Source organism: Panicum virgatum, chromosome 3K (genome assembly GCF_016808335.1).
Source record: "Panicum virgatum strain AP13 chromosome 3K, P.virgatum_v5, whole genome shotgun sequence".
NCBI classification, from domain to species: domain Eukaryota; kingdom Viridiplantae; phylum Streptophyta; class Magnoliopsida; order Poales; family Poaceae; genus Panicum; species Panicum virgatum.
This window is the reverse complement of record NC_053138.1, coordinates 8,872,593-8,883,485: the sequence shown is the minus strand read 5'-3', so window position 1 is coordinate 8,883,485 and position 10,893 is coordinate 8,872,593. Positions and strand designations below refer to the sequence as shown.

Sequence of the window (10,893 nt, the reverse complement as noted above, 5' to 3'; positions counted from 1 at the left end):
ACAAAATATACCAAGTAAAATATGGCAAACTACTGGAGATGCTCTTAAAAGTGTGAAATAATCCATCTTTCCTCGTGTTCTAGCCACCAACATGATCGGAGCCTTGCAATCTGATGGCACCTTAGCAAGGGTATCTCTATAAATCCTACCCTTTTCTAGGCCTCTCATGCAAAAACAACAATCACCTAATCTTCTCAAAATAGTACAGGTTCTTCTCCCTCCTCCTACTTATAATAATGAAATAATGAAAGAAAAATCCCTACCATACAAAGAGTCCCAAACTAATCATCCATGCACGTTTATTTTATTTTCTTCCCAAAGAAAAAACACCTAACTTTACCTCCCCAGCTATTCCTTTGCCTTTTCCCAATCTTCTTTTGCTTCTCCCTGGCAGGCACTGCCTCCTCCATCATCCTCCCAGAGCAGCCTGCAGCCAGAGAGCCAGTTCACCCCCATGTATCCCGCTGCTGCAGAGATCACGCCCAGCTTCTGCGCCTGCAGCTCCAACAGCAGCTGCAGCAGGAGCTGCAGTGCGAACGGCTACTGCTAGTTCTCCTTCCCCTTCCTTCCTTGCCCGGCCCCTTTCTTCTTCTGCCGCTGCCGCTGCCTCCTCGTCTTCCTGGAGCTTCCCGTATCCACACATACCCCAAGAACCAAACAAATAAAGAAACGAAATCACCGGAGTCTTCTTCTTCTACTACTATTTCTAGCCATTTTATTATCTGGATGTATGCACAGATGCATGTAGATAGGTAGAAGAAAGAAGATTATAGCTAGAGAGGTACTCGCTGCTTGGCTGCTGGGCAGGCGAGCTACAGCAAAGAAGAAGATTGGGAGTGAGGAGCCGCGGGCATGGAGGATCTGTACAGCATCCACCCGGGGATCTCGCGCGCCGGGGGCGGAGGCGCCGCCGCCGCGGCCAGCGAGGCGTCAGGTGTCGCCGGCGGAGCGGGCTCGCCCCCACCGCCCCCGCCGCAGCCTTCCCCGCCGGCGGCGGATCTGACGGAGCTTGTCAAGGCGCAGATCGCCGGGCATCCGCGCTACCCATCCCTACTCTCCGCCTACATCGAGTGCCGCAAGGTACCTCGCCGTCGCATCATGTCGCTAGAGCTCGCTTGCCGAGAATTGCGGAAAGATTGCGTCGACTTTATGCGCTTGCTAGCTTGTCCGGTTCTTGATCGATTTGGCGTGGCAGGTGGGCGCGCCGCCGGAGGTGGCCACGCTGCTGGAGGAGATCGGCCGGGAGCGGTGCGCCGCCGCGGCCGCCGGCGGGGAGGTCGGCCTGGACCCCGAGCTCGACGAGTTCATGGTACGCCAAGCGCTCATCATCACTCGCGCGCGCACCACGCGCTTCGCCTCTTCTAACTCTCGTTGCGCTGTTATTACATGTGATCGGCGCGACGGCGGCGGCGCGCAGGAGGCCTACTGCGGCGTGCTGGAGCGCTACAAGGAGGAGCTGTCGCGGCCGTTGGACGAGGCGGCGTCCTTCCTCAGCAGCATCCGGACGCAGCTCAGCACCCTCTGCGGCGGCGCCGCCTCGCTCTCCGGTAGCCCCCCGGCCGCTCGCTTGCATCTCCCCTCCCTTCCTCCTCCTGCAGGTGGGCAAGGCAGCAAGTACGAGCTGCCATCGCCATTGCGGACATGGCATGCATCTGTGCAGTGCATTGTAGGGGGCCGTGGGTAGAGGAGTGTGGCTAGCTAGCTATGATGAATGCGTAGCTATGATGAATGCGTGTGCGTGTGCGTGTGCGTGTGCGTGTGCGTGTGTGGTCAAATCGTGTCCATGCAAATGGGGTGCAGGGGTGTCAGACGCCGGGGTCGGATGAGTAAAGTTCTGGGCGTGTGCCAGCTCGCTCGTGTTGTGTACTCGTAGGGTTTTTGTCCAAGGTTCCTGTAACGAAGCACCATGGCTTTGCCTTTGCATCTCTCTCATGTAGTCATGTGCAGAGAGAGAGCGAGCGAGCGAGCGCGCATGGAGGTAGCTGGTGCTTGTAGGCCTTTGTAGGCTGGCTCTGATGAGTGATGGAACTTGAGAGGGTGCTGCGCGCTGATGGGTAGTGACACTGCTTGGATGGCTTTGGGGAAAGAGAATCTTGCTCGTGTTGCTGGATAGTTACCAGTGGTGAAAATTTCTTGTCGTGGGGCAGCTCAAGTTTTTGCTCTGGATACTGGCTTGGCTTTCCTTGAAAATATATCGTATGATTTCTGATGCTATATATATGATATCTTCCATAATTTTGTTGTGGTAACGAGTGATTAAGGACAGCAATTAGGCTTCTAAGTAGTAGGTCTTCCTTGTACTTTATTATTTTCTGTGATTCAAGGTAAGGTTTTGTTGTCGATACATTTACAGATAAGGACGTAAGGTCATCCTTTGTTACTAAAAGGACGGCGTTTGGTAACTATGGATGCATGTGAAACCTTTAATACAACCTAACAAATAGTAGCACAGTTCTCGTCAGAACAGTTCATGTTTTGTTTTTATTGCCATTCCAGTCTGTTTAGGCAATGCCAAGAAGAACCGTAAGGTTACTGCAAAGGAGCATGAAACACAATTGTACAAATGACCTCAAAAAAATGTATCTCCTGTCTTACTCAGAAGGATAATGATTCTATATATGTCTAATGTGACAATTCGATCAAACCACTAGAAGTATGCACACATGTTAATATTAAATGCATGCAAGGAGAATCTGCTAGTGTGCCGTGTGTATATACAACTAATATTGGCAATGTCAGGTAACTGAGATAAATTATTGTAAGAAACTGAAATATTTGACTGTATCTTTGTTCTACAATATATATTAAAGATAATACTAAAATGAGTATTCTTGGGTCTATTCAGTTATGTAAATATTCTAAAAATTAAACTTTTTTGCAAATTGCACGCAGAAAGTAGCACTAATGAATGCATATATATTTTTAGTTCAACAATGTATTATGATCTCATATTCTAACCAAACAAAGATTAAGTAGTGTCATATAATGCATCTCAATTAGAACACCAATTTTGAGAAGCTATAACAACTACCAAGGTTCCTTTTCACATTCGCGTGGACTAAACATTTGAACATTTGTTCTTAATTTGACCTTTTTTCTTTCTTTCAGTGCATATGTGCTGACCTTGCATGTTCTAAAAATGATAGGGGTGATCAGAACTCCTGCATATATTTTTTTTTATTTTTCTTCAGCAAAAGAACAGTCCCAGCTGTGGGACAAACTTATCCTAATAGAGACTAGCTGAATTGTCTAGCATAACTTGTCTATGTATCTACAAAGCCATTATATATGTTATTATAAGTTAATTTATTTATTTATTTAGAAGATCAAAGATCAAATTGATGCTGCCTTCATGTGCCATCTGTGAAATCCCTCTAACGTCGATTTCTAGCCCCATGAGCTCCAGATGACTTAATAATTAATCGGTGACCCTTTTTTGGGAAGCTTGCAAGTCAAAATATGCAAATGAGATACAAACTCTCCGTGCTCAGTAATTAAATTAACTTGTATACTTATTTTCTATGCTTTTGCTTTGAATTAATAATTTAAAATAGATGAGTACAGAAGCAATACTCAAACTTAACCAACGCTACGAGGTTTCTACAATATGACGTCTATAGCTTGGCAAGTGATATCTTGATCACGTGGAAGTTGCAGACAGTTTCAATTTAAGCTGGTCTGCAATGCCTGAATAGTAATACAGGTGAAGATAACTGTTTTGGTAGTTCTATTGGGCGACAATAGAAATGTGATTTTCTCTGTATCTCAGGAACACTACTTTTTTGGTGGTTCTAGATATTGTTTAATTTATGTTTATTGGCATTTTAATAATTTACTATAATAAATCATTAGTCAAATGACATATCCTTGGAGTAGATAATTGAGTATTTTGATATTTAAGTATGTCATCGATTGGTCTGTTTGTGCAAATAGCTGGAACCCCTTTAGCTATGCTGATTTGCCAAAAAAAAAATGTCGTGAACAGTGCTGCCATGGAGATCTGGCTGTGTTATTATCTTTCACTACGTCACTGGACCTGCCACTGCAACCACATTGTTAGGATTCTTCTAATACAAATCTGCTATAACTTCAAAAGACGTGGCATGTGACATATATTTGGATCCTGCTAAAAGAAGTCATTAGTTTTCATATATGCCATGGACAATGAGAGTTATCTCATTAATTGAGATGTGACATGTGACGTTACTTCACAAACAAGGTTAGCTCACAGCCTACAAAATATTGTATGAACTGATGCAATGAAATTCTAATAATCTAGCATCAATACTTGAAAATCATTTTGATGGTAACTCATATATGCTTTGTAGATATCATGCAAAAAATTACAGATCCTAGCACTTAGAAGTCCAATAGGCAATAGCTGCATGAAGCAAGAAACACAGTAAAAGAGGTCATTTCGTATTGCACATGATACCATTGAAGATAGATGCCACTGCTGTGTAGACTATGCAGTCTTACAGAATATTTTACAAAAGCTCACTATACGGTAGGGTCATGGCAAGGGAGAACATTGTATGAAGTCTATTATTTATTGGTTGAACTATAAACATGTAGTTTCTGGATTCTATGAATTGTTTCTGCAGATATCTTTACTGATATTTGTTTATTCTATTTTTTATATTATTTATATATGTAACATATAGGACTCAGTCTTCGAAACAAGAAAACCCTAGCACTGCGGTAAATTTTTTACCGCAATATCAGCTTGCATTCTTTAATCATACTTTTCTTTTGCCTCAGACCACTTGTTTGTAGAGTAAGTATGCTAAGCTTGCACAAAACAGGATTCGATGGTAGTGCACAAGTGGGCAGTTCAGCTTGCTGGTGATACCTTAGCCACAAAAATTATCTTTCCAGGTTTGTCAGCAAAGACTATTAAGGAAAGAGAAAGTTCTAAGACATAAATGCAGTTGCATGAGTACACCATCTCAAAATCAATTTCTAGCACTTGCTAGGTTTTCAACTAGAAAGTAGAAACGGAACCTGAAGTTTGCTTCAGAAGACATAAGGATTGCTGAAGTATATGTTGTTCTCAGATAGATGACAGCTTATAAGCTTCTAAATTGAGCTTGTGGACACACATTTATCTCAGGTAGTGCTAGAACATTATCAGGTGCCTACATGGCATGGACAGCAATATGGGGACCTCTGCAAAGAGTCACCACCTTATGTAGTAGATAGCTTTACGACTTAACACCTAATCATGCAGAAGGGATGCTAACAACCTGCTCTGCTTCCTGAAATATCAGTTCCACAATAAGTTTAACAGTTCTTTATGAGAAGGGAAAAAAACAAACTAGATTCCTTCATGCTTATAAGGTTTGCAGATCTAATCGGCTGTTTTTCTCATATTATCTTAGATGCACTGGGTGTTTTGGAAGAAAACATGAAACCTTTAAACTATCTGGTAAGGAAGGAAAACGTTTGAAGAATTAACCCTTGAGCACTACAGATTCGACAGAATATGTGGAGAATCACTTACTAAACATCTACTAATTGTGTTTTGTTTTGCTTTGAAGTTTGAGCTCGGAATTTTGTTTTATTCAAAAAAAGTAAAGCACATTTTCATATGGACTACTACTCGCTGCTGAAATCCTTGGTTTTTTTTTTGAACAGGAAATCCTTGGTTTTCGTTGTAACTGAGAACAATTTTTTTCAGTATCTGCCTAAATTTTTGCTCGTTAGTCCAGATGTGCCTTATTTCTGAATGTGATTTAGTTTCTGTTTGGTTCTTGGATGTAAGAATTTGGTCAATGAACAAAGGGATAATTGTTAGTATTTATCAGCCTGTGGATTGCATCTTGTCTCTGCTTCGAATAATTCTCCTGTAGTCTAAATATCTAGTATGCTCTCCTACCGCACTGAAATCTTATTATGATGCTTGAATCCGCCTTATTCTGCCTAGTAGTTTCATCATGTTGGGAATTGCATTCTGATTTGGAGTTTCTGCATCAAGATGAAATGGTAGGGTCCTCGGAGGACGAACCATGCTCGGGAGATACAGATGCGACCGACCTGGGCCAGGAGCACAGCTCGCGCATGGCTGACCGTGAGCTCAAGGAGATGCTGCTGAAGAAGTACAGTGGCTGTCTCAGCCGCTTGCGGTCCGAGTTCTTGAAGAAGAGGAAGAAAGGGAAGCTACCGAAGGACGCTCGATCGGCTCTGATGGACTGGTGGAACACGCACTACCGCTGGCCGTACCCTACGGTAATGCCCTGAAAACACCTATTGGCATTGTCAAAACTCAAACTGTAACCAGATATTACCTGTCCGTGATCTTGGGATGACATGGTCCTGCTTGGCAGGAAGAGGATAAGGTGAGGCTGGCGGCAGTGACCGGCCTGGATCCGAAGCAGATCAACAACTGGTTCATCAACCAGCGGAAGCGGCACTGGAAACCGTCTGAGGACATGCGTTTCGCGCTCATGGAGGGCGTCACCGGAGGCGGATCCTCCGGGACGACGCTCTACTTCGACACGGGCACGATCGGGCCGTGAACGAGGCTGACACGCATTCCCGCAGGAAAAAGGCACACATTTACTGGCAACTGGGACGCATGGATCGCGCTGCACCGCACCGCACCGGTTGTGTGATGGGCAATTGTTGGTTGATATGAAGATTAGTCACATTGAACAAATAACCGCGTCATTTTGTCGGATTATTGTGTATATGGGCGACAACGTGCCGGGACACAGTATCTACAAGGGAGTTGCTGTTCAGGTGGCCTGTAAAAACTCTGTCTGGTAGTACCATAACATGAATTACTACCTAATTGTATGTACGCCCATTGATCACCCGATTATTAAATCTAAAATATACTGGAACTGGGAATTGGAAATTAGAAGTGATGATACTTGTAGCAATGGAACTGCCTATTGTTCACGTGTGCATTCAGAATCTCAGACAGTGTTTTCTGTGTGCAAGTATCTGATGCTGTCGCGATCATGCAGTGCCCGATTTTGCTGCAAGTGCTGTTGAGAAAACTTGTGCCGCTGCGGCGGCTCGGATGTGTATGAGACTCGAGAGAGATTCCCTCCAGGTCTGCTGACCGGAGCTGCCGTTTCTTGGTTTGCTTCGTCTTCGTGTCGATCGTTTTGGCCGGAGCAGACGAAAGAGGATAAGGAGATGTCGCGCTTCTGCTCCGGAACCTTTTTTTTTTTTATACTTGTCCAGAACCCATTGATATTGACTCGGCCCTGTTCGAGGGTTTGACGGAGCACCGGAAATGGATCGAGCTCTAGGAGGATAAGCTGTGACGCTGTTTTTTTTTTTGAGAAATCGGGTTTATATTTCATATAAAGATTTTGATGGTTATTACAGCACAAAAGTTACAAGAACACTCTTGAGCAGAAAGAAAATTACAACCAAGTTCTTGTAAGCTCCCGATCTTCCTCGCCACCGGCAGCCGGAGCGCACTGCTTGAAGCTGACCTCCTCTCCGGCGAAGCAACACATATTTTTTTTCGCCATCTTGTATAGCACGTCGAACTCGACTTGCTTTGTAACCAATGATCGACCCAGCTAGACATCGTCGGATACTGAGGAATCTGACGCCACATGCACCAGAGCTCCCACACCACCGGACGACGACGAACCCCGAGGGAAAGCAAAACCATCGTAGAAGGTGGGACACAGATTCCAACTCGGCTTCTCAGCGAGCTGGTAGGCGAACCTCCAGATCTTCCGCCGACAACGACGGAGACGAGGAAGGGACAACACCTCCTAAGATTCCACACAACCGCCACCTTGTAGTAGCTTGCGAGGTCAGCGTCGCCGTTGCTGCCATAGGCTTCGACGGCACAGAGAAGCATCCAGAGGAATCGGTCACCAACGCATAGGAAAACATAACGAACCCGTCGGTACCGAATCCGCCGCATAAGACGTCATCGGCAAGCACCATGCACAGCGCAGCCACAACCAAATCCCGCTCACCACCGACACAAGCAACGGCATAGGAGCTCGGGAGGAAACAAAAGAGCTCACCTTCGGCATTGCACCGAGGTCGAAGAACAACGACGGCAACCGAGCCGAAGACAAGGAACCAAAAGACCCTCAACGCAAACATCGCCGAGGGGAAACACATCTCCTTTGATCTGCTCCAACGAGATCCATCAGCTGCATCAACACCGGAGAGGATCGACAGGAGCAAAATAGCCCCAATCGACATCAAGGCCAGGGGACACTTAACCCTAGCCAATCTAAATCTAAGTTAGATAGGAGGGATATATACACGGATTGCCAATCCCGTGGCTCCCATCCACCTCCGGTGCCGGAGAGGCAGCCGGATGCGAAAGGGAGCTGACGAGATTGACGCCGGAGAGTGAATCGCCCCTGGGTCGCCCTTTCCTGTGTCGCCGCTGGAAGGGGAAAGAAGACGCGAGCGCTAGCTGTGACGCTGTTGGCTTGTTAGAATGGTTCAATCAAGCAAATGAATGATGGACCCGGCTAGAACTAAGGCCTTAAACTGGCCTATAAGGATAGCACTAGTGTCCTAATTTGAGCCCATGAGCCTGAGATTTCTTGATCCAGGTACATCCACGATCCATGGAACTGTGCAAGAACAGAGGGACACCACCAGTTTCGGTTGCTGTTCAGAGTTCAGACAGAACTATTTGTCAGAAGGAGCGAAGAAAAATAACGAGCTCAAGTTCAAAACTGAATTCAGAGTAAGCACGGCTCTTCTGAACCAAAGGAGTTGTAGAGGTAAAATGGAACACTGCTGGTAGGGTGCGAATGAATTTCATAGGATGGGAAGACTGTCTAGGTTTCCATGGTTTGGAGGAATCGTAGCATGATCCCCAACCTCATTTTCCAATCCCAAGTTCAAATGCAAATGAACATCCAACACCAAAATTACCGTGGTATTATAGATTTCTAGTACCTGTTTAGACGGAACTTTTGGTCAGGACGAGCTAAGAATAGATTAAGTTCATAACAGAGTATTCTGATCTGAGAGACCCTGTAAGAGCCTTTCTTCTTCCAATAATCTTCCCCAAACCCTCTAACAGCAAGGTACAACCATTTGATCTCTCCATCTTACCAGCCCTTCAGAGTGCAGTACTGCAGTGCTTAGCCTCCCCTGAAAATTCATTTGCAGTTTTGCACACACACAAGTAGCTCACAGAATGGATACATCATCATACCATTCAATCACAGAGAGTAATGCTTAGCCTCGCTTGAAATTCAATTGCAGATTTGCACATGTACAAGCAGCTCACAGATAGGATAGACCATCATACCTCAATCACAGACAAAAAATCAGCATAAAGGCATTACAATCACATAGAAATTCATCATTTGAAACGAAACCATTCATAATATATGCTCCATGTCAAGATATTACAATCACAAACCATGTGCTCCCACACATTCATGGATCCACAACATCACACAATAGGAGCATATTGCTATATAATGCAAACAAAAGTTCAGAATCACAAACTGATTATTACTAGTGGTCTAGATTAATAGTAACACCAAGCAAACCATGATTAAGAACATCACAACCAGACCTAGTACATGAGTAAGCAGTAATCATAGTAGTAGTAGTAGTAGGTGACCATGGCAACGCCACGGCCATGTCTTGGTAGTCGAGGCGGCCATTGACGCCGCCGGGGGCCAGCTCAGAACTGGAAGGCGTCGGCAGTGATGGGCTGCATCGGGAACGGCGGCTGCCATGGGCGGAGCAGCGGGTCGGGGATCTCCGGGATGTCCACGGGGGCGCCGGCCATCTGGAGCACCTCCAGGACGCTGCCCAGCGACTCCAGCCGCCCGGCTAGCTCGCCGTGGCGGGCGCGCAGCACGGTGTTCTCGCCGTCCACCTTGCTGAACTCGCGGTCGAACGTCGCGATGCGAGACTGCACCTGCACGTTCTCGGCCTGGAGGCGGGCCACCTCGGCGACCAGCTCCTCCAGCCGCTGCTGCTTCCGCGCGCGGGAGCGGCGCGCGGACTCCCTGTTGGACAGCATCCGCTTGCGCTTGCGCTCGTCGGCGGCGAATCCCCCGCCGCCGCTGCCGCTGTCGGTGTTGCTCTCAGGGCTCGAGCTCCGGCGCGACGACATTGTTCCTCTTCTTGGACAGACTCGGCTAAAAAAGGGACTTTTTTGGAAGGAAGTGGGGGGCAAAAACCAAAGATTCAAGAAACTAAAAGAAATCTAACAACCTAGAGACCGGAAGAGATGCTGGCGTTCTTGAGAGAGGGCGATTTGTTCATGAGAAGACGTAGAACCAGTACAGGAAGGCGACGGAGAAGGAGTGGGAACGGCGGATGCGGAGCACGTTCAGCTTCATCGGGGGACGGCGGACGTTAGAGAAACTGGTAGGTAAACATGGGGGCGGCCGCAGGTTCCCCGGATCTACACAGGAGGGGCCGGCCAACAAGAATTCGAAAAACCTAAGGGGGCTGTCTGCGAGAGTTTCTCCAGAAAGGAGGAGGCGACTCTGAAGGAAAAGAAACTACGAGGACCTTGATGAAACAAAAGAAGGGAGCAGGAACTTAGCTCAAGGAGAAGACGACCTGGGCGACCAGGGGCTCTATTGCATATGGCACCAGAAAGCTTATGAAACGGGGAAGGTTTAGAATTGCTCCCGGAGGGTCTATTTATAGTTGAAGGGAAGGGTATTTTGGGGATTTCAGGAGGGGATGGTGGACGGCATGGTGCCAGCCTGTGGTGCGCGTTAAACCCACCCTACCGTCAAGTTTATCTAGCACTTTTGCAGCTTGGTACCTGACGATATTGGAATTTGCGTCACTGGTTATGCTCAAGATATGAGCTGAGTTTCCCCATTGGTGAGGTTATGATAGTTGTGGGCAACACAAACTCTGCGTGAAGGTTCTTTAGATGAAAGCATCATTTAGAAAATAGGATTCTTA

At 46.4% G+C, this 10,893-nt stretch overlaps 2 protein-coding genes across 2 annotated transcripts; one reads left to right on the top strand and one right to left on the bottom strand.

The window, feature by feature from the left end:
- The first annotated feature begins 290 nt into the window (after window positions 1–290).
- Window positions 291–6,865, top strand: LOC120697347 (homeobox protein knotted-1-like 10). Its single transcript, XM_039980525.1, has 5 exons — window positions 291–1,080; window positions 1,196–1,309; window positions 1,418–1,547; window positions 5,978–6,228; window positions 6,327–6,865. Exons 1-5 carry the CDS (start codon window positions 853–855, stop codon window positions 6,516–6,518), a joined length of 915 nt encoding a protein of 304 aa, XP_039836459.1. The 5' UTR covers window positions 291–852; the 3' UTR covers window positions 6,519–6,865.
- Window positions 6,866–9,298: 2,433 nt separating this feature from the next.
- On the bottom strand, window positions 9,299–10,609 carry LOC120697346 (ocs element-binding factor 1-like). The gene has a single exon (XM_039980524.1). The coding sequence runs from the start codon at window positions 10,079–10,081 to the stop codon at window positions 9,644–9,646; it is 438 nt and encodes a 145-aa protein (XP_039836458.1). The 5' UTR covers window positions 10,082–10,609; the 3' UTR covers window positions 9,299–9,643.
- Window positions 10,610–10,893: the final 284 nt, after the last annotated feature.